General features: G+C 40.7%; 3 protein-coding genes and 1 non-coding gene across 5 annotated transcripts; 2 read left to right on the forward strand and 2 right to left on the reverse strand.

Annotated features, from left to right (window-relative positions):
• Window positions 1-73: 73 nt before the first annotated feature.
• Window positions 74-13,922, reverse strand: lpcat3 (lysophosphatidylcholine acyltransferase 3). 2 transcript variants are annotated; one of them, XM_018672420.2, is made up of 13 exons: window positions 13,577-13,916; window positions 10,917-11,024; window positions 8,907-9,013; window positions 8,269-8,362; window positions 7,975-8,012; window positions 6,138-6,316; window positions 5,882-5,990; window positions 5,669-5,755; window positions 5,202-5,365; window positions 3,362-3,509; window positions 2,917-3,072; window positions 1,816-1,959; window positions 74-1,713 (listed from the first exon to the last, which is right to left on the reverse strand). In XM_018672420.2, exons 1-12 carry the CDS (start codon window positions 13,659-13,661, stop codon window positions 1,840-1,842), a joined length of 1,395 nt encoding a protein of 464 aa, XP_018527936.1. In that variant the 5' UTR covers window positions 13,662-13,916; the 3' UTR covers window positions 74-1,713; window positions 1,816-1,839. The 2 variants fall into 2 exon arrangements, with proteins under 2 accessions (XP_018527936.1, XP_050932018.1); XM_051076061.1 differs by lacking the exons at window positions 74-1,713; window positions 1,816-1,959 and adding an exon at window positions 1,973-2,421 and having other exon boundaries at window positions 13,577-13,922.
• Window positions 13,923-14,853: 931 nt separating this feature from the next.
• On the reverse strand, window positions 14,854-14,908 carry LOC127143377 (U7 small nuclear RNA). The gene has a single exon (XR_007814743.1). It is a non-coding gene; the product is annotated as a U7 small nuclear RNA (small nuclear RNA).
• An 877-nt stretch (window positions 14,909-15,785) lies between these two features.
• Window positions 15,786-20,000, forward strand: tpi1b (triosephosphate isomerase 1b). The gene is made up of 7 exons (XM_018672421.2): window positions 15,786-16,006; window positions 18,098-18,221; window positions 18,408-18,492; window positions 18,623-18,755; window positions 18,913-18,998; window positions 19,098-19,185; window positions 19,278-20,000. The coding sequence occupies exons 1-7, from the start codon at window positions 15,898-15,900 to the stop codon at window positions 19,394-19,396; spliced, it is 744 nt and encodes a 247-aa protein (XP_018527937.1). The 5' UTR covers window positions 15,786-15,897; the 3' UTR covers window positions 19,397-20,000.
• A 1,531-nt stretch (window positions 20,001-21,531) lies between these two features.
• On the forward strand, window positions 21,532-23,137 carry LOC108880741 (zinc finger protein 135). Its single transcript, XM_018672422.2, has 2 exons — window positions 21,532-22,034; window positions 22,130-23,137. The coding sequence occupies exons 1-2, from the start codon at window positions 21,863-21,865 to the stop codon at window positions 22,798-22,800; spliced, it is 843 nt and encodes a 280-aa protein (XP_018527938.1). The 5' UTR covers window positions 21,532-21,862; the 3' UTR covers window positions 22,801-23,137.
• Window positions 23,138-23,977: the final 840 nt, after the last annotated feature.

The raw sequence follows: 23,977 nt of genomic DNA on the forward strand, positions 1-23,977 counted from the left end.
CTGTCAAACGGATGAAGGCAATGGGACACACACACTCACACTCACACAAACAAACAATAATCAGAGTCCTTGCTTGAAATGCAGCATTTTAATGAACGTTATAAAACCTTATTTGAAAAATCCCCCCCCCCAATCAATCCCCAAGTTTTCTTTTCCTTTTTTTTTTTTTTTTTTTTTACATTTGGTAGGAATAAGGCAAAAAAGTAGTCTCTTGAAATAGCAATTCACATCAATTAATAATCACCATTTCATGTATAAATATTACTAAAATCTGGGCTGTTGCTACACTGAGGATCAACACCCCCCACCCTGCCTGTGGGTGTGGGGGTGTGTGTGTGTGTATGTGTGTCTCAGCATCAGCAAGGGGACAGCAGCAGCAGTGCTGGGCTATCCTCCAGCACGCCATGGATCAGGCAATCCAGCCCCCACCCACCCAAAATAAGAAGAAGGAAAAAAAACGAATATACAAAAAATGAAATTAAATAAAAAATAAAGAGGCATTCCCACTGTGGGATGGGATGCTCCTACTTCACACTCTTTTTACTTATCACCTGCTGTTAGAAACAGAAGGGCAGGTCATAGGTGAAACTGGAAATAAAATACAAGTGTTTTTTCCCCTCATTTTTTGTGTTTGTTCTGCTTCCAGTTCAAAATGAGACAATTTCCTCAACTCAAAACGCAGCCTATGCTTCCCATTCATAGAGACCAGAGTGAATACAGGATGATTTTACCATGTAGCTGTAGTGACTGTGTGGTATGATTGGGCAGTGCGTAAGTCTCTTTATGACACTTCCACATCTGTGTACTTCAGAGCTGAGGGGCCCAGGCTTGAATGAAGGCAGACAGACAGAGGAGGGACTGAACAGAGGGAGATAAGAGGATGAATGGCAAGAAAAACACCAAAAGAGGAAAGGCAGGTGAACAATGCAAATCCATTCATGAAATCTTATCCAAAGCTACAAAATGTTTGTTTTCATAAAAGCTGTTAAAACTCTATAAAATCAAGTCTTTTTTTCATCACAAATCAAATTAAAACAAGAACAAATGTACTGTAGAAACATTCATTAATACAAGGCAATTTTGAGTAGGGTGTTAGCATACAGTGTGTGATTTACAGTGCTTGTATAACCACTGGCAGCCATTTTCAAGAGACAACCCCCCTGATTATTATTATTATTAATATCATCATTATTATCATCTGTCTTTTGCAGAAAGCTGTATGCATGTTGTATTATTACATTACTAAGCGCCACATACACCGGCGCTGTGCTTAAACCTCCTGCAGAGGTTTAGTGCTGCTGCTGAATGCAGGTGCTAGATATGAGACGTGAAATGAAATGTATAACACATCGGAGTCAATAACGACGACTCTGAACCCGTGACTGGTGAGTGCAATTCTGTGTAGACAGCATGTAAGTCTCTCAAGTTCTACAAGACCCACATGTCTTGAAATTAAAAAAAAAGAAAAAAGGAAATTAAACAGGAAATCGCCCCTGATTGGCTCACAATTACCCCACGTGGCACAATGGTAATTTCCTGTAAACATTTCTCCAAATGTTTATAAAAACACCCTTCCCATTTTAAACACAAAAATATATAGAAATTTATTTTTACATGGACATATATATATATTACTAAAGGCCTTAAAATATTTTCCGTTCTGCTCCTTTAAAGTCACAGTTCCCTTCAGCGGATATTTAGCCTCAGACAGACCTGGAAGGAAAAACAGAGATAATTTCACATCTTATCAATTGTCTCCATCAAAAATTACTGACTGAAACAAAATGCAGAAGCTAAAGGTGCACGCTTGCTCACCATGCCAGGTCTTAGTATCGAGTTTTACTCCTGCTTTTTCTGGCTCCGTTCTTTCTTAGGCACCAGCGCCTTACGGAGGTATGGCATGATTAACAAGGCTGTTAGGAAGAATACGTGACCGCAGAAATAGACGGATGAACACACCTGGAAAACAAAGGCACAGTTAAATGATGATCATCACTTACACATCCCAATGTTGTGAATGACGTGAATGACGCCTCCTCTGTCTCCACCCCACTGTCCACTAGTTCCCTCCCCCCCAATCACCTGACCTTACTCCTCTCTACATATCTGCCCCTCAGTCCCTTGTCAACTAACATCTGTTCCTCACTGAGCCCTGGTCCAAGTAGCTCACCTGAAATATCGCTGCACCCGTTCCTGCTGCAGCTTGTGAAAACCTGCCTTCTTCAGACAGATGGTGTGAAAAAATTATGGCCCATGATTCACGTCACTCATGCCGCTGTGTCGGGGAGCTGATGCAGAGGGTTTTGGACGCAGGGTTGACTTGCAAAATTCAAACCTAGCATCACTTCTTCCTGCAACCCGGCTAGACGTCACCTAGCAATGCACTTCACGGCTCAATCAAACGGTCCCAAGTGCCTATCTCTGGTAGATTAGTTTATAACATGAATGCCATATTCGCACTGCTCACCTCTCAACAAAACATAAAATGATTGATCACTTTCCAAATAAGCTTTTAAACTAATAGATCTCAATACTCAAACTGGAATGGAGCTGGAGCTTTTTTCATAAAAGTGACTTGTAACTTGGATTCACAGTGACATGCACAGACATTGCAGCCACTTCAGGCTTCTCCACTGAATGAGTGCTATTTACACACAGATTTAAAATGGCGGCAGAATCACAATTCACAAATGACTATCGCTCGCAGACTGCAAATACATTTACAAGTTCTACAGGGCTCTTGTGTGCTCGCAGAACTGGTGTCTTAAATAGTTAAACATACCAAAATGAGCAAGCCTTGGATGAGTGTCTCTGTCCGTCTTCCCTTACACCTTAACTATGACACCCAAAGCTTTATGATATAAAAGAGAGGTCCATATTTATCTTATGACTCTATTGTCAAGAGCTGTGAGTTACCTGGAGCCATTTGTCATAGGTGAAGAGGCAGAATGGCACTAGGGCGTAGCCCATGAAGAGCCAGTGGATGAACTGCTGGACCACATAGATGAGAGGGTAGAGCGCGCTGTTGGCCAGCTTCGTCAGCAAGGGACTGTCCCGCACCAGAGCCTGGGCCTGTCACACACACACACACCATGGTTACAGTAATGCAAAAAACTTTATATGATAATCTGATGCCAAATTATGACTGTAGTCAATATTCAATTACACGTCCATTCAGCAGTGAAGCACATTTGATCAGTAATGTTATGCTATTTAATAACAAGAGATTGTCTCTCTCTAAAAAAATGGGTTTATACAATACAGACCATGTGCAAAGAAAATAAGCATAAAGCAGGAAGGAGATAAAGAACACTGACTCAAATAAATACTGTGGTTTAAGCACATAAAAATATTAGGTTACCTGTCTCTCTACAATGATGATCAAGAACTCCATGGAGAAGCACATGAAGTATCCAGAATGAAGGCCATGCCAAATCGACAGGAACAACAGTGTGGTCACATGAGACAGCATCTTGTTGCCAAGGAACTTCAACCGCTTGAAGACATGTCTTAAAAAAACAGAAGAGAGAAGTAAAATCAAGTCAAGAGTTTTGGATTATCTATTATGACTAAAAATCTGGATATGGGCAGTTAGAAATGACTAATGAATCAGCTGTCATGGAAAACACTCACTCACCTGGATACTGCTGTTGCATAGCAACTGAGGTTATAATAAAATATTTCAACAACTTTACAGGGGTATTCAATGGTGGCCCAGACCATTTTTTTTCTTATAGCACATACATATAAGCTTGCTCATGGCCTCAGTATGCTTCAAACAAAGTGCTTGTCAGATCATTAACAGCATCTAAACCCAGCAGATGAAAACATCAGTTCTGTGTGAGTACACAGTAATGTTCTTCAAATTAATACTGGAAACAAACATAAAAGCCACATTTCCATCACATTTTCCACATGGTTTTACATCGTTTGAGGTTTGACTGGCTCAGTTTTTAATTATGTCATCTTTTTGTGACCTCTTCTTCTGCGTGTTAAATGGCACCTTACTGGGAGATTAGCATCAACAGCTGTTTATCTCGACAAACCAACTCCTAATATTCACATAACAGCAGTGGATGGAAACACATTAATTAGCATTTTATTTAGCTGAATTTTGGAAAGTCAGCTAAAGTTAATGCTACACTTGCATGGAAATTTGATTTATGATGGCTTCGAATGTGGCCACTCTGGAAAATTCTTAACAACTCTAAGTTGTATTAATACAACATTGTACATACTTGTACATACAGAGCCCTTCACCATTGTATATAAACACTGTTCTTCTCATACCAACTTCTCTGATACATACTGACTTCTGAGTAACTGAATTTAAAAGCCTGACAAAAAAACTTGCATGTTTTATTATGCAATTTAACTTTTCTTTCTTTCTTTCTTTCTTTCTTTCTTTCAGAAGAAGAAGAAGAAGAAGAAGGTTTAATAAACGCAGGATTAATCTAACATAGCATTACGTGAACCCATTTATTACCAAACTGCTTAGACGTGTACTGAGAGAATTGTAACTCAGAAGTGGCACACGTGCAACTATAAATAGACATTTCTTCGTAAGCCAAACAATGAGAGCATTTTAAGTGTCATGTCTGTATCTACCAAGGGCCTGAAAGCTCTCTATTAACCAGCCATAAAGTGCAATACGACCCATAAATAAAGTCCTGATTTACTTTATTAGTTACCTGTTGAGAAACATTTCACATTTCTACATCTTAGCTACTTTTATTTATCTATTTTAAAACCAATTTCCTCCCCACCCCCCTTTTTCACTTTCTGTGTCTCATGAGGTTTTGAAAAGTATAAAGTAAAGGTAAGCATTCAAATGAAATGGACCATGTAATAAACTGTGTGTTGAATAAATTGCTTTGCTCACTGTGGTCGCCATCGAGCGGCGGCACGTGTGTGAAGAATTTCATGCATGAAGCTGCTGCTGGAAAACTGTCTGTAACTGTCTGAAAACTGCAAACTTTTACACTCCTCCCAGGATGTCCGCTCCCTCCCCGTGATGATCCCTCTGGCCTTAAAACAAACAAACATGTACAGAGGCCTTTGCATGTGATTGCCACATATGCATTAGATTGAACTATCTTGCCCTCTACCTCCCTGTTATCATCTAAGTAAATATTTAACTTTTACAATGCTGCTTTGGATATGAGCTAGAGGAGCTCACAGATTTCAGGCTCCACACTGACCTGGCAGCCCAGGCGTTTGTGTTGATGTTGAAGGAGGCAATGGTTCCTGCGAAAAGCGGCGTGGTTTCAAAGAGCCACACCTTCATATTGGCACAGGCGTCCCACTGGTGCTTACCATCCACGACACCATTGTACCCCAGGCCAGATAGTATACATACACCCTCCTGCAACACACAAAAGACACATCATGGTCATCATTAGCTTGCTTCTATTTATACCACGAAGCAGGAACCTGATAAACCAGGACTGTACCTATTATAGTGGGAGGATTAGGGTGTGCCATTAAAAAATGTAATCATGCACATGTGAGTATATGAAAAGGTATGTAAAGGGAGGGAGGTTTACTGATAATGCTCTTTTTGAAAGTGCTGGGCTGTATGTAAATGCAATTTCATTTGCCATCAAGGCACAACTCCACTTTAAATACACATTTCATGCACAAATTTGCAGATCAAGAGGCTACTTACCGCTATAAGCCAACAGCTGACGTATTTATACAAAATGATTTTAACCCAAAGCAGCATAAATATGCAGCGATACCAGAACGGCTGAGCCTGTGGAGAGGACACAGTATTTCATTTTAGGCAATGAAATGAAAAAGAGATCTCGATGATTTGACTTGCACTGAAAGATGTATGAGTACATAGAGATTACTTGTTGTTCTCAATTCTTGTTCTTACCTCAAACTCATCCGTTAAGAAGTAGTTGTCTGGGTAATACGGACTAAATATTGTATATATCACCACACAGACAAAACCCACAGCAAACCTCTTCATAGCCGGTACAGCACTGAAAGAGAAAGAGAGGAAAAGATGAGGACAGGAGAAAAGAAGGTAATAATGTTAACTGAGGGGACTGTGACACTGGACAGAGATGTAAGATACGTTTTTCAGCTCATTTTTCTTTTCATTGTTCATAATTTTCCAGCTTTCTTACCTGTTTGGAGGCTTTCCGGGGCAGTCGGTGAGCTCCCCTGCCACCAGCCTCTGGTAGCTGCGTAGTGTAAACTGGGGCCCCACCAGGAAGCCTCCATAGAAGTAGGAAAAGCCGCACACCTCAAGCAGAGAGGGCACAGACTGCACAGCTGAGTTCTTCTGCTCTGAGCTCAGCTGGGACTGTGATTTGAGGATACGAGAGGGAAAAAGATGATGAAAAACAACAGGAGAAGAGTGATGGCGGGGAGTGATGACAAGGAGGGAAGGAGGCAAACAGAAATGGGAGAAGAGGAGGCATTTTACACATACAAAGATAAAACAGAATGAAAAACAAATACTAATTAGAACAGCAATGAAATAAAACAACAGATGGGGAAATTAACAGCTGTCACAGATGTGTAAACTGTACTAAAAAGAAACCAAATGCTGCTGAACCGGATGTAACAGCAGTCAGGGACACAACAATGAATGACATACACCTTGGTAGAGCTGGGGCAATATGATGATGTATATGTTAAAATGATTGTAAGAGATCATGATATAACTATTGCTTTGCCACCTCTGGTTATATTCTGCCATTGTGGGTAACATTACAAATGTCAGACTGAGCTGTGGCCTGTGTGATTCCAGTTTCTCTGTTGAATTTCCATAAAATGTATTGCATTACAATATATACTAACGGCACAATACATTATTTCATATTTTTATGAAGACAATGATTTTATCCCTACCTGTCATTTTATCCTATGTTACACCTTTGCTAGCCTTTCTTTGCCTGTTGTCTTGTCCTGTTTTTTTCCTGCTGTTGTCTCCTCCTCTCTTAAGCCTTTAGTAGGCAAACAGAGAGTGCGTGAGCTGACTGAGGCTACAACTACAGGAGAGAAGGCAGAGTAGAAGGTCACACCAGGTCCTCTCTGGCACAAAGCCCATTTGTTGTGTTGTTATTTTATTTCACTGTTGCTTTGGGTTGCTAGTCATCCTGTTTTCAGATATTTTTCTTTGCTCTGTTTAATTTCACACTGCTCACGTAGTTTAGTGGGAATATCTGCATCTAGCTGGCCAAAGCTTTCACCATCTTTCTTTTAAGCTCGCCTGGTGTGTCCAACTAACTTCTCCTGAGTTGTAACTTAGTACTGATTTCTTTACAATAAAGCATTAATTTGTTTAAGTGACCTTGTGGCATCTACGGTGGTCTGTCTTTGAGTCAGAGTTGACAAAGATCTGCTCCCACACATTGGAGATTTATTTACACAGCTACACAGCGCAGTATGTCTGTAAAGATGGGAAAGATACGTTTTTTCTCAAACAAACATACACAAATTCTAGCTTCTCAAGTGTGACAATTTGCTGCTTTTCTTTGCTTTCTATGACTACATTTCCATGCCAACATAGCTACAAACAATGTTGTTTGGACTATAAAATCATATATAGAATACAGAATTTTGTGCAAAAATAATAACTGTTTGATTTATCAATTATGAAAATAATATTTTGGCACAAATATCACTCTTTTTGTATGGTCTTTAAGCTGCTGTTGAATTGAAACCCTATCATATTTTTTTGTGTAACTTGTTTGTATTTAGTAACTGACTGTAGCAGCTGCTTCTTTGAAAATAAGGATCATCTACTAATTGGTGGTGAAACCTATTGAGGATTCTTTCCATCAAAAACCCATCGTCCTCTCTTTAACACATGGCAGAATGAAAAAAGAGGCAAGAAATGACAAGTACTGGATCTAACAGAGATAAACTGTGAGTAAAACTCAAACAAAGACAGACAATATCAATATATTGACCAACAATCAAGCAGGAAAAAACAAGAGACATCAACCAACTCACTGGTTCCTTCCCGCCGTCATAGTAATCAAAAGACAAACCTGTAATCAAAACAGTCAGAAACTATGTTAGGGTGACTAACGCAGTCATTATCATTTGAATGAACACTTTAAAGCATGCAGAAGCCCTGTCAGCAGTTTATCTGTGTGTTAATTGTTCACTAAAGAACAAGAGGGGATTGCAACAACAACAACAGCAGGAAGATATCAAATCAAACACAATGAGGAAACACCTACTTTCATGAAACAATTGGGTTTGTCAAGTAGAGCAGTGCAAAGACAGTAAGAGTCCACTCACCAACAAGTTTAAGCGTGAGGACACAATGAGGCATCGTCCACTTGATGTCATACTCCTCTGTCGCTGTGTAGTAATACCCTGCCAGCAGGTATATCTACAGGAAAAATGAAAAACAAAATCATCCAGGTAGCAAAGCTTGGCCTGATCCAATATAAGCAGATGATTATCACAATTCTAAGTTACAGAAAACCTCAGGAGAAAAGAATGAAAACAGAAAATTGCCATAACAATCCACAGGAAGTGTATTGTTTAAAAAAAAAGAGGAAATCTAGAGTGGACACATTTCTGTTTGAAAATGTTTTCATTATCATAAATCTCAAAGTGTGGGCATAAACAGCAAGAGGATGGGAAAAAAGTCTCCAACAGGAAGCATGTGACTACATCATAAGATTATTGGTCTTTGCTATAAGTGGTCCTTTTATACACACAAACAGTGTGTAGGCATTAACAAGGAAATTACAGGAAATCACAGACTGCAGATGCAGATATCAGATATAAGACTGTGCAGACAAACCAGTGGGCAGTACCCGAGCCACTGCAGTAAAAGTCTGGCAGTGCACAACCGGGAGCTATTGCTGTGATGTAAGCCTGGACTCATGGAAAAGGAGGCAGAGAAGAGAAACACCAAGACACCTCACCATTTGAAACGTAAAGCTGCTCAGGACAGTTGTTACTGTCCTTCCCATGAGCCTCAGCATCAGGAATTGGACAAGGATGCATACTGCAGAGTGATAGAGCTGAGCGCCTGGGAAAGAGATGGACAGAGGGGGTGGGGGTGGGGGATGATGGTGAGTGCAGTGAAGTGTGACCTGTAGGACTGGACATGACAACAGCATTTTTCCTCCACAGTTCAGTATTGGCAGAGATGGAGAGACACACCAACAAGGCATAGACATGATATATATCCACCTTGGAATGAGCTTTTATAGAGGGCCGGGAGAAAAAAGTATTTCACAAAGAGAAAGATAAAGCAACAGACCTGCTGTAATATCCACATGCAGCCACAACAGAATAAAGAAAAGAGAAAGAAATCAATGTTAGCAGGGTGTGTTTAGTCCAGCATGCCACTCTCAACCAGGAGGAAGCTCCATCCATTCATCTTTTCATCCTGTGAGGAGGTGCACTTCTTAGAAATGTAACTTTACTGTAGGCCTGAAACAATGAGTCACTTACCCGATAACCAACTGACAGAAAATTAATTAGAAACTATTTTGCTAATCGATGACATGTTGTAAGCAAAACCACCAAAAATTCAGTGGCTACAGCTTCTTAGATGTGAATATTAGCCAGAGCCATAGCATTTTATGATAGTAAATTGACTTAGGGCTACAACTAATAATTATTTTTATTGCTGATTAACCTGGATAATAATCAGCAGATTAATCACTTAACCGTTTTGTCTATGAAAAATCATATAATAGTGACAAATTCCTGTTTTAATTTATCACAACCCAAAGGACTCTTTTGAGATTTCTTGTTTCATTCAACCAACAATCAAAAACTGAAAGATTATTTTTTGATTAGATCAGTTTACTATCATGTGTAGGAAAGAACAACACAAAATATTCACATGAAACAGGCTGGAACCGGCAAATATTTGGCATTAGTGACTAAAACGAGTAATCCATTGTTAAAAACTAATCTTTGGGTTTCATCACACCAGGCTCTGAAAATTTGACAAACATTTTTCAACATTTCATGCACCAAGTGATCAATTGAGTGAGAAAAGAAGTAGCAGATTAATCAGTCATTAGTTGCAGCCTTTAATATACTCAATCCAGTGTATTAAACCCCAGAGGAGAAAGGCTACATGTTTAAAAATAACATTTAGATGCAAATCTCCACTGGTCAAACCTGCTGACCTGTTGAAGAGCACAATGTGTAGTTCCTCATCAACAAAGAAATGACTCAACAATAGTTGATGATTCATCCACATGCAAAAGACTTAGCTTGATCTTCAGCTAGAGCCTTCAGTCATTGTGTTCTGAACTAAATGGGGCAAATGTGCTTTCTGTTTAAGTCCAGTGTTTCATCTTGATGATACAGTATTTCATTAAATGTATTTCAAAGCTAAACTACATTCTGCTACTTCTGAAATCCCAGATTTAGTTCATGCAAAGTATGATTTTTTTCTTTAAATTTACTATGCTGATATTCTGTTCAGTTTTAAATGGAATTACATTTGGTGAAGGGCGTGTAATGATCCTGTAGAGTATACCTTTAAATCTGAAGGTATCTTGTGGTCTTTCTGATTGCTAGCAGCAATATGGAGCAGTTTTTTAATGGCAGATCCCGAGAAAAAAAAGCAATGTGCCATCAAAGACAAGTAGAGAAGAGGAAGTAATCTCTAAATTGGTTTTGCAAATGTTTTATGAAGAAAGAAATGCATTCAACGCATTTGTTAGACCTCAAGGACATACACAACACACTTAAGTTAAAGATAACCTTTCTTTGTTTAAAAGAAAACACCCCAGGGCAGCTTAAAGGCCTGACACATATCGTAACAAGCCAGATCGTTTAAAGTTATCGTAGGGTAAATAAACACAACCATAAATAAGGGAGTTGTTACTTTTTTAACAGCTCAATAATGCCTTTGCAGCTTTTTTACTACAAACTTGACAAAACACAAATCTCCCTCTGCATCTCACCAAAGTTGAATGCTGCTAGAGCCAGACCAGAGATGGTGTGGAACAAGTGGACAACCGTGGCGGGCTGGTGGAACAAGACTCGCCGGTACACCAGAGCACAGGGATAGCCTGCAGGAGAGATGGAAAGAAATACAGAAAAAAAAACCTGTTACAGCATGTGCTTTCATATCAGTTAAGTGAGCTATTGTTGACACCTCGTGGTATTAAACACACTAACCTTGTGGTAAAATAAACATGGCACACACACACACACATACACATACCAACACATTAATACCACTGGTGCGCATGTGTGGTGTATGTTGGTGCCAATCTGGCACCTCAAGGAGAAAGATAACTGTAGAGCTGCAGAAAGAACAAAGACTGACCAGAGATCATAAAAAAATCATTGGATCAAATAGATAAAATTGAGTTGTTCATGTTTTGATCCACCATAATGTAGTTATTAATATTAGCAGTTAATATCTGATTTGTAAAGACCTTACTCAAAATTCTACATAATCAACACATTAGCTACAATTATGACGAGATTCTGAAGTTAAATCTATTTCCAGTGAGAGTGAATGTGATAGTAAAATGACTCAGAGGCCAAACAGTCCAACATCTGAATCAGCTGTTTTCTAATTGGATGAGAGGAGCAAGACCCTGCAACTTCCAGAGACTCACAAAGAACTATACTTTGTGGATATCAAAGCAGGGTTAGCATATTCACATGCACTGCAGAAGCTCTGATACATATAAAATATAAAATGGTGCTTCATTTTATCTTTAATGTAAAGTACCTACCTCTGCCAACTTACTTTGAAAGATAAGGCGAATAAGCAATGAACTGATCTTAAAGACAAGTACTGACGGTGTAGCCAACGCCTGATACAGTTTATCCCTCTGGGCCGAAAGGTCTTCAAACACTAAAACCCCATCAGTGAGCCACACCACAGACAAGCTGCTTTACAATGATGAAAAGGGGCACTGGATTTTATTCTGAGTCAACCAAACATGCACTGTCCAACTGCCAGAAATATTCCCTTGTGCATATTAATACTCATATCTTAATATGTGGCAGAAATTGTGCAACTGTGGAGTAATGTTGATTTGCAGCACCCTGCAGTTTTAGAAATTTACTTCGCCTTTTTTAAAAAATGAAACTGCATATTTAATCTGTTTTTTCAGTCTTCATGAGGAACAAAGGGGTTGGAGGCAGAACGCTACAGACAGTGTGAAGAAGTTCATTTTCACATTAAATACACTGTTGTTTTGTCGTGAGATTTGTTGGCATTTAAAAAAGCCTTAACAAACACCAGGCTTATCCTTTCAAAATTTTTGCAATCAAATAAATAAGGCGTAAAGCTGCTGCAGGGACTTGCAGGCTTCTTGTGAAAGTGATCTGTAGATGTTGAGGTCCTTTTTTTTCATTTTTTATCCATTTTAATTCTGTTTTATTCAAGTGCCACACAGTGCATTACTATGTAGCGGCTCTAGCTAAGCAGCTGGCTGACCAAAGCCCAACTTATGTAAAGCTATGTATACCAGAGGAAACACTGATGAAACCTCCTGTTATTTCAGGCTCCAGTACAAGTCAGTTACTATGTGACTACAATATTACGCAAGTCACATAACACTGGGACAAGGAGCGTGCAACAGGCTGACGGAAGGGTTTCAGTCACCAGCCAACCAAAGTCTGATATGAATGGTCATGTTCAGTCTTTTGTACTGTATTGTACTTTGTAGATCCACACAGAGAGAAAAAACAGACGTGTCCATGTGTCAGAGCAAAGTTCAGAGAGGGCAGCATAGAGGACGTCCTCCCCCCACTCATACACACACCCCTGACATTCCCACCCTGTAGTCCTGAAGTAGAGCCACGTGTTGCAACCTATAATAACAGCAGATATTGAGTTAAAGAAAACTTGTGCAGCTTAATGGAAAGTCGCAGTAAACTGCGCCCGTGTTCCGACAGTCTGTCTCCCCTCTACTCAAATGAGTAGGGAGGAGGGGGAACATATTTTGGCAGCCTGAGCGCATTCTCGTTGTCAAAGCTTTCCATCCCCCCACAACATTGGGTCTATTATTTCCCCCGACCCCAACACCAACACTGGTCTCATACAATTACGCTAATCCTACAGCCCCACTGACAATTTCATCTCACTGTAGGAGGGGGGTTGTTTTTGTAGTCTGAATTTGTAACAGCCTAGTTTACTTGACCTAGTTATCTAATTCGGTAGCTAGTCCAACAATTAATTAAAGAGGGGGCACACGGATTCCGTTGATATTTGACAGGACACCCAAGCCCCAATGAAAAACTAGCCCAGAACCAGCACCTTCATACCGGTTGCCAGCCTCACTTTTAGCTTCTCTGTGGTGAGATCTTACAGGAAACTTGACCGTTGAGGGTGTGTGCCGTTTATTTTAAAAGGCTATATTTAAAGTCAATGCTGTTTCGAGAGAAGCCCGGGAGAAATCTTTAGCTGTTAACAAAGTAGCAGAACAAAACAACTGGTTTTCAGCCTGTAGCTATGGATCACAGCCGGTACCTGACTGATCATGTTAGCAGTGACAGTTAGATACAGCGGTGGGAGCCGTCCGCTGCCCTAGCCTGTCACCGGGGTGGGTGTAATTCCTGCTTGTAACCACGGTAACCGAACCCATGAGGTGAAACTCACCGATTAAAATAGATAAAATGAGTCGAACCGCTGGCTCCGGGGATCCTAAGGACTCCGACAGTTTCTCCATCAAGGGAGCCGCCATCTTTCTTGTGGGCGGAAACGTCTCCTCGCGACGGTTCAGTGAACTCGACTGACTCACGGCTCACATACACACGTACTCACGCGCGCACACTCCGCCTTTTAAAGCCCCTCCAAGGTTCAACCTCCGACAAAGTTTAACTGTGTGATAATCCACCTTCAAACCCCTCCTCTCCTGCCCGGAATGTCCCTCATTACCATAGTTTTACAGGTGAACTTATTTTATTTTGAAAGTGTGTCAGTGAGACTTTCACCTGTGGGCTAACAGGTGTCACGAACCCGTAACGAAGTGCAGCAAACCAGCCAACTGATGCATTTAAGTACGTAACGCTCAACCCTCTCTACTCAAAACAGACCTGGCATACTGGTGGAAGTTTGCCCCCATGTGGTCACACGCCGGAATAACAAAGCTAGTTGGCTGCAAAACCTTTAGACTGTTAGTGCCCTCCAACAAAATATAAAAAAATTGCATCAAAACTCTTACATAATTTTTACAATAATCTACTGGAGGACACAATGTATATAGAAAGCTTATGTAAATCTCAGTACATGTGTCCATGCAACATCGCATAACAGTCGATAATATGCATGGCAAACAATTTGGTGGCAGACTAACAGAAATAGCTGCTAAAAAAAACATTAAAAAAAAAAAAACCCCATTAACAACAGCACTTTCATTCAACCATAAATGAAGCAGGCCACTGTCATTCATAGGTCATTACCTAAGCTCCTGTCACTCTGTTAACCTTCACCTACTCATCGAGAAATAACATTTACATTCAAGTACAGTTCAAACAGAAATTACAGTCCCCAAGCTTGTGCAAAAAAAAAAACCTTCATTATTGATAATTTACTTTTATGATGAAATAGCATCCCAATAAAACGAATATCTGTGTCTGTGTGATCACGTTAACAGAATTAAGGGAAGACACTAAAATAACTTGTACTTTTTTACTGGTATTTCCTGTCCTATTGCTAAACTTCTTCACCAAATTTCTGAGGGACATGTACTTTTTACTACAAGATCAGATTTTACATAAAAATCATTTCGACAGCCTACAATAACGCTCCAGTGTCGTGGATATATACACCGCGAGCCAAACTGTTACTACTCAATTTCAGTAGTTTATATCAAGCTTCTGTAATTATTACCAATTAATAAAGGAGTTATTCACTTTTATTATTTCACAAAAGATGCGGGCTTCTCTTTAAGAGAAACCTTCTAGACAAATATCTAAAGAGCAAATAGTTTCCTAACCACCATGGTTACGACCCACATTACTAGTACGCTCAAGACATGTCTTATTGTTATGGTGTTAAACTGCGTCTACGTATATGCCAAACAAAAAGTACAATAATACCAACACAGTAAGATTCAAATATATATTTCTAACGAACATAAACATCTAACTTCTTTAAATTATAACTTTATCTGCATAGAACAATCTTATTTTCAACCGCAGTGCATGCAGGGTAGGCAAAACTAAATGTCCTCCAATCAAAGGGCTCCAATCTCGGCCAGACAACACAAAGGAGGCGGGACTTTCATCGTCCCGACCAATCAAATACAGCTTCACTCACAGATCATTCTCATACAGCATCTAATTGATTTTAAATAGTAAACTCTGATAAATGTGTTAAAATTGTAGCTGACGTTACGATTAAAGAAATGAACGAGTTTACAAGACAATTTTTAAAGATACAATTCATACAATTACTGTGGCTATGATTCATTAATTCCTCTGATGTAAATATCATGGAGTCAGGGATTACATGAAGAGATAGAAGACACTGAGACAGACTAAATCCATAAAAGAACTGTGGCAACTTCTCCAAGATATGTGGAACAACATACATCTGCCAAGTACCTTGAAAACTGTGCTCAGGTGTATGAAGTTAATCGATAAATCAAAACTATCTGACATTTGACCAGCTGTATGAGACTAGTGGAGAACCAAATTACGTTTGTGCCTTAAACCCCCGCTGTAACAGGTGCACTTGAATGCAGCATGACATTTTGCTCTTCCCCTTCCTCAAATGGGGAGATGCGTTTGCGGGCGTGCCGCCATAAACCAATGGCGCCGAGCGAGAGGAGGGGTCAAATTTTCCATGTTCATAAATACCCCCCAGCTTCTCCTTCACGTCCGCTCTCTTACCTCAGCCGAAGTGCACTCTCGTGTCTTGTCGGTGCTGTTTTTTGTTTAATTGACAGCTAAACACCTTCCAAAAAACCCGCAAACATGAGCAGGAAATTCTTCGTTGGTGGAAACTGGAAGATGAACGGCGACAAGAAAAGCCTTGGGGAGCTCATCCAGACCCTGAACGGAGGCAAGGTGGACCCCAATGTCGGTATGTGGATTCAGACAACCGTCACACCAAACCTCCCATTGAATGATCAACATGTTAGCCTCTTTTTTATTAGCAGAGTTACACTTCTAGCTATTGTAGCCACGTAGCATTTCCTCATTTTTTACGCCGCGACCCGTTTTCCGACTGGAGTCAAAACGGTTCATTCAATAAATCAATGACAGAGTTAGCATCACGGTTCTCCATCTCCTTCATTTTATGCCCTAATAAAGTTACATTCAATGCGAGCTCTGCCTTTTCCGGATGTTTTTGTCAGACCGAGCTCACACACAACCACAGGCAGACAGAAATGCATGAATACAGATGAGAGACGCTCAGATGGGATTTTTTAGTCATGTCGGTGGTGGGTGTGCGTTTGCAGCGGCACGTAGTCCAGCAGCCAGCCCTGCCTCTGCTGTAAGAGTGCACGGTGCGTTCAAGTTAGGCTGCTCGGCCCCCCCTGTATCTGCACTCAGATGATACAATAGCCCATTGTTAGCTTCTCTGTTAGTTATTTTGATTGAAATTGTTGCGAGAGTCTGTTGGAGGAGTCGCTGAACAGCTAGGAAGACAAACTACACAGCAGTTGCTCATTTATAGGCCTGTAGTCTACCGTTTTTCCAACGCGGCCTGAATGCAACAGAAGACATTTGCCCTGTTGCTGTCTGCTTCCTCACAAGCGGGTGCTGCTGCTGCTGCTGCTGTCGTTTTAAGACACAACTCTGTTTTTCCCCCATTGTATTAAACTCTGATCACACTCAGAGAGACGTTGAATGTGTCTAGGCCTGTTTCCGCTGTCATCAGGCCAGTTCTGCTCTGCCTGCGTACTGGTGTTATGCAACTGAAATGTTGTGTATGCATGCCCCTCACAGGCCTGATCTGCACAGGAGCAAACTGTCATTCTCTCCAGCCTATCCTTGGACCTTGCTCCATTAATGAATCCGCCCCCTTACAGTGCCAGGCTGAAATCCAAGCAGGCTTTTTTTCCCCACTGGCCTCTCTTTTGAGTTTTAAAGTCAAAGTTCAGCTGTTTCCTCCTCAGACTGATTTTCTTCACATGAAGGATAGTTAGACTCCTTTTATTTCACCTGTTGAACTCTGGCTCATGACTTCTCCTTGACTTCTGCAGAATGCGGCCATGTCGGCGACCTTTTGGAGGCTGAACTCAGACCTTTAATGCTGAGTGGTCTTAGTGTGGCCGTGGAGAAATGACCTTTACCAAACCAATAATAACGAGAGGTGTTTAATATAGACTCCTGTAACCCCAAAGATATAGTTACAATGTGAATGTCAGTGTCTTAACTTTACTGTACTCTGCTTGACCCATGCAGACTGTACTGCTGTTGACTTGGGGTAAAATCATGTTTGCACATGAGGGCAAACATTTAGTAATTGTATACAGTGCAATATGTATCAGTTTAAGAAAGTTACAGCATGAGTAGTGAGTTTCTTAATAGAATTTGTCAACTGGGTGTCAGTAGTAGTAGTTAACAAGTATACATATGTGTCTTTTTAATTTTTGTGATGCAAAATTGCACTTGACTTGTCTTTGGCAGTGGTTTTGGAAGTGGTTTTACATTATCCAGGCTGATAGACGGGTGTTAAAGCACACATTTGGGCACCCTGCCAAAGTGTCTTAAAGCAAAGCCTGAAAATGCAAGAAATAGGGAAAAGGCTGCATCTTATCCCTTATCCCTCTTCCTTGCCTTTCCTGTCTCTCTCCACTGTCACTATCATAATAAAGGCAAAAATGCCAGACAAAATTAACTTAAAGAGTTGAAAGAAATACTGTATACAGTGTTAAGGATAATGTGTCATAGTCTAAATACTGTATGTGATTTTTGGTTTCCTTTCCCTTATCATAAAGGCTATATTACTGTAAAGTGATACAAGTATTTGAGATGAAGAATGGATAAGAGCTGAATACGTACTGTCCAGCTGTCACACCTGCATTAATTTACAGTTAATATCTTCTAATGTACCAAAAGTACATTTCAAACTATTATCGCATCATTTATATTAAGGAAACTGGTCAAAAATGTCTTCTTTTATAAAATGTAACCTTAACTTTGTTTGGTTCTTCTGTGTTAACAGAGGTGGTGTGCGGCGCTCCATCAATCTACCTGGACTTTGCCAGGTCCAAGCTGGATGCCAAGTTCGGTGTGGCTGCTCAGAACTGCTACAAAGTTCCCAAGGGTGCCTTCACTGGGGAGATCAGGTATGAGAGGCAAATCACAAAAGCTTGATAGTGAGCAAATGGAGATGGATACATGTGCAACTCCTGCATGTAGCTGAAATGCAGAAAAGTAGTTCGGTTATCACTTGAAAAATCCTCCTAAATGTGTTATTTAATGGAGCAGATTTGATTATTTTGTGCTCATTGTATGACTGTTATTTGTTCCAGCCCTGCAATGATCAAGGACTGTGGTGTGAACTGGGTGATCCTGGGACACTCTGAGAGGCGCCATGTCTTTGGAGAGAGCGATGAGGTAATTGTACATTCAGTTTTTTTAGTAGCTTAATCATTGTGACGATACTGATTATGAATGGTAAGAAATACTTCCTTGTACATGAGGAAGATGGGCAAATAATACATCTTTGTGTCCCATGTTGTGTTAGCTCATTGGTCAGAAGACAGCCCATGCTCTGGAGAGTGGTCTCGGTGTGATCGCCTGCATTGGCGAGAAGCTGGACGAGAGAGAGGGTGGCATAACAGAGAAGGTCGTCTTTGCTCAGACCAAGGTCATTGCAGGTAAATGACTCTTTACAGTCCCACCGTGGGGGTTTACACACACAGGAGAGGGTCTCAATGTTGTAACACACATTTTGTTTGTGCAAGCTAGAGTGTGCTGGAAATCAGAGAACTTGCGAAATACAAATTCAAGTCTTATCACACGTCTCTTTCACAGACAATGTAAAGGACTGGAGCAAGGTCGTGCTTGCTTATGAGCCTGTGTGGGCCATTGGCACCGGCAAGACTGCCTCCCCACAGCAGGTAAATATTAGAAACCACTGAATATTTCATGATTTATGATTCCTGCAGCCTCTTACCATAATCCTTCATAATGCGTCTGTTTCCTGTGTGACCTATCAGGCTCAGGAGGTTCATGAGAAACTGAGGGAGTGGCTGAAGACCAACGTATCTGAGGCTGTAGCCAACTCTGTGAGGATCATCTATGGAGGTCAGTCATTGTGACGAGGTTAAAACAACCATGTTCTCATTTTGATTTCCCACTTCCACCTCTTCTCACGAGTTCTACGCTCTCCTCCTCAGGCTCTGTCACCGGTGGTACCTGTAAAGAACTCGCCTCCCAGAAGGACGTTGACGGTTTCCTCGTGGGCGGAGCCTCCCTCAAGCCAGAGTTTATTGACATCATCAACGCCAAGGCATAAGAACCCTGGGAAGCTGCAATGTGACCATGTCTAGATCAGAGGCCAGCTCCATTCAGATGATCCAGCTCCATCATCCCTCAGCACTTAGTCATCTTCCCCTTTTTATCAAAAGTATTTTGTGTAATGATGTCATTCCCTCCTTTTCCTTTATCTTTCTCTGAGTATATTTTGTCATGAAGAAAAGGGACAGGTTGACACATGCACTGTACTGCACTGAAAAGAGTTAAGTCCACTGAGAAATAGCCTGTGTGCATACTAACTTCCACACCAAGTGCTCAAGCTGTAAAGACTGACAGTTACACCTTGAGGTGGACGAGCAGTCCGCGCCTTTACTTGAACAGTTTACCAACTTTTTTTGTGTGTAAACAGTGTCACAGCTCTTGTCAATCAGATTTATTTGTCTTTTTAATATTGGTGTCTCTTTTGTGTAATTATGATGTTCTGTGGCTTTTACCTCTCTGTAGTTGTGCATGATCCACTCTCTCATTGGCTGTTTAACCAAGAGGGAGGTGTCCATTACATGTTCATCATGAAGTGTCATGGCCGATAGTTGTAAGGGTGGGATGGCTGTAAGGAAACATTATAATAAACAGTTTGGAGACTGTTTCAGTGTGTTGTCTCTTGTTGATGACAATGACTTTTCCATGAAATCTCAGTAAATATGCCATTTGGTTTCATAACCTGCTCCTCAGACTGCTGTGTGTTCATACACTCACACAGATAGTAATCCCAGTGGTATTCTCTGGATGGCAGAGGGAGAGTATCTCATTACCAGACTGAACTCCTGTTAAGACAATGCTGTGCAGACGAGCATTTCACTGCTATTTTTATCCCGGCGCTGAACTAAAACAGATACGAAGCCGTCAAAGATTCATGTATCAGGGGAAAGTCATACACTCTTTGCCAATTACAGAGGATAATGTGTATTAGACTGTGAAATAAAATCCAAATGCACCCTGAGAATTGTAATCACCACATCTAGTGCTATCACTATCTTTATTCCCACTTCAGGTGTCTTATTAGGTCTAAATGCAGCATGAAGAGTGCTCTCAGACTCTCACAGAACACTTTACTGGACTCATTGCACAAGCCAGGAGGTAAAGTTATATCGCTCTGAAGTGCCCTCTCTCATTTCAAAGTCAAGACAAAGACGAGGGTTTTTTTTTTTTAAAGACATCTTTTTTTCCCCCGTTGGGGAAGCAGGGACTTAATCACCACCTTAGGTTCCCCCAAGAGTGTGTTTTAATTAGTTAAAAAACATTGTCTTTAAGCACTAAGTACATAAATAATTCTGGTATTTTAAAATGGCTGTGAGACCACGTGAAATGCAAGTGGGTATGAGGTGTTTATACTACACTGTGGTATGTGGATGCTATAGGTTTGTTTCTGTGTTGTTTAACCTTTATTTGAACAGGGTTGGTTGTTTAGTACACACAGTCTTCAGCAGCAACACCCTGTTAACAGCTCCAGTAGAATAACAGAGAGAAAAGGACAGTAACAGGCCGAGTCACTAATAGAGAAGAATAACAGACAGTGAACCAGACACAGACAGATTGGAGCCAACTATAGTGAATGGGCTTGAAGTTCCACATGGATATACAATAAGATTTTTTATTTTTTGATTTTGGTGACACTGCAGATTATTCCATGAGACAAATGCATAAAGAATAAGAAACTGTTTTTCTCATTTGGGTTCCTGAAGTATCAACCAGTCCCCGGAGAAGCAGGTTAGTTCAGTTCAGGTTGAGGTCAAAAATTTCGTTTTCCACGTTATTTTTTTAACCAAATATTTGCCTTGCCCTTGTCTTTCTTCTTCTCTTTATATTCTCACTGTGTTGAAACTGACGTGTGTTTGTATTGTAACTGTATGTATAAATGGTTGACAAAATAACAAAACAGTCAGTGGATTGGTTGGCAAGTATTGTAAAATAGATAGTCACCTTTAAAGCAGTGCAACTTCTCATCTGGGAAACCTCATGTACATTCAATAGCCCTCTAATCAATGCAACACTTTTAAAGCTACAGTTTTGAGTGAACAAATACTGTGTTGAGTTGTACTGCAATGTATTACACTGCAGCCACTTTATTAGGGTACACCTGAACAACCTAATCCGATCCAATACAGCAGTCCTACCATAACGAATCAACACCTTTATGACGGTGTAAAAAAACTGATCATCAAAATGGTAGAGAAGTTGTATTAGTCTGCATTAGACTGTACAGGTGTACCTAATAAAGTGGCCACTGCTGTTCCTTTTATTTTGTCCACCTCCCTTTGCTGTCTGGATACCGCCAGAGAAACAGGGTCTTACCTTTGCCCCCCGGTCCAGTAGGGGGCGGTAGTTCCCCACATTGAACACTTTGCGTTGCTCGGTCTCATGTCCGTGTTTACAATCGAAGCGTGACGTTCACGGACTCGCACGTATACGTTTCGCAACTAAAAGCCATTCATTTCCTCTAAAAAAAATGTCCAAAATGCTGTCGCTGAAAGCTTTCCTCAACGAGAGACTGACGGCAGCAGCGGAGGAGATATTTGGAGCTGTTGAAAAGACAATAGCCGAGTACAAAGAGGAGATTTCTCGCTCAAAAGATTTAGAAATCAGCCGTCTCAGGATGCAGCTCAAGCTTCTGAAGTCAGGTTGGTTTGCGTGGAATCTCACTGGAGACACTTGCATTTTTTTTGGTTAAATTGCATGATAGTGGTTTCGTTCTTTGGCTCTTTTCCTCCCCCAGACCACCGGGTAGACAGATGTCTAGGAGCCCAGCTGCAGCAGCACACCCATCACCACCACCATCCTCCTCCTCCTCTTCCTCCTGCTCAGCATCAGTCAGTCCCTGCAGTGGAGGCTCCTGAGTCCCAGCACTGTGAGGAGGACGGGGGCAGCAGCATGGAGCAGGAGCACCCAGAGCCCTCACAGGTCAAGAAGGAGCAGCATAAAGGCCACAGGGATTTCTGGATGGCTCACGATGAAGAGCAACTCGAAGGCCTTGACGCAGACATCAAAGACTTTATCTCATCTCCCTCCAGTCTGAAAACTAGTCTGCAGGACCCCACCTTACCTTTCCATCCCTACCACCACCACCACCACAACAACAATAACAACAACAGTAGCAGCAGCGAGGACGGTAAAGAAAAACCCTACAGCTGCTCTGTTTGTGAAAAGCGTTTCAATAACTGCTCCCACCTCGCAGCTCACATCAGGACGCACACAGGGGAGAGGCCGTACAGATGTGAAATATGCAGAAAGACCTTTATCACAACGAGTGCTCTGAACAGACACCAGACCATCCACACGGAGGGGAAACACTTTGTGTGTAATTATTGTGGTAAATCCTTTAAATGGATGGAGTCTCTTGGCAGACACATGAGGAGTGTTCACAAGAGGGAAAATATGCCTGTATGACACTGTATAGTTGAGACACTGAAACTACACCTCTCCAACAGATTAGATGTGATTTTACTGTATATTAGCCATCTATGGTTTAATTACATAACACCCAATAGCTGCAACAAATAAGGTAAAGTCTGTTTTCTATGTTTAGTTGTGAATTATGTTGGTAACTGTGCATGGACCTCATGAAGCCTTGTGTACATAAACACTAGCTGCAGTAAGTTATGTGTCAATAAGTTGTGAGAGTACAGTCACTTACAGAAAGTTGTTTTTTTTAAATTATGGTCAGTTTTTCATTCAAAATAAAATACTGAACATTTTGTTATTGTTGAGTGGATTCCTCTTTCTGCTGCAGGAAGATTAGAAAAGTGAGGTTACACTGTACTCCACTAGGTGGCAGTAACAGCATTTCATTCATAATTCCTCATCAATCTACAGTATTTGGCAACGTTCAGACCCTGGTGTCTAGTGTACTGAGAATGTACCTCTTTTCTGGGAGCTGCAGTATTCTCAGCCAGTTGCCTTTGTACAACCAAAATATTCAAAAAGTCTGAAGGTGGTATGGTCACCACATGCTGTATATTTTAACTACCGGTTTAAATGGAAGGCCAGCTTCCACGCAGGGGAGATAACCAGGATACATCTACAGAGCATTTGAAATTAAAAATTTAATTCAGAATTAAATATTTAAATGATATGATATCTTTTTTTTAACCTCAGTCATTTTCTGGCTACTTGAAGTGAGGAGATAACTGCCCTTTTCCCCCTTTTTATTTACCCTTAAGTAGCATTTTGTTTGGAAAAATAATCTTACTTTCCATTGTGTGACAGCATCATATATAGTTTCTGTATCAGCTTGTTCCAACTCTTAATTGAAACTATATGATTTCTACACTGAAATATTAAAATCCCAAACTCCATATTTATCAGATGGAAATACTGTAGTTGTCTGCTGCATTATTTTAAACTTATTTCCCTAAACATGCAGCTTGGAATAGTTGGTGTCTTTGGAAACTTTGGGATCACCACTAGAATTTTAAATAAAGTCCTGTGGGTTTGTACTATATTTAGCCTCACAGCTTGAGTTTGGAATGACTGATCCACTGGTGGGTCGGTGGCATTTAAGAGTTTAAACCTCATAGTGGTATTTAAAAAAATAAATAAAAAAAGAATGAAAATAAATAAATAA

This window comes from Lates calcarifer, linkage group LG15 (genome assembly GCF_001640805.2).
Source record: "Lates calcarifer isolate ASB-BC8 linkage group LG15, TLL_Latcal_v3, whole genome shotgun sequence".
Lineage (NCBI taxonomy): Eukaryota > Metazoa > Chordata > Actinopteri > Centropomidae > Lates > Lates calcarifer.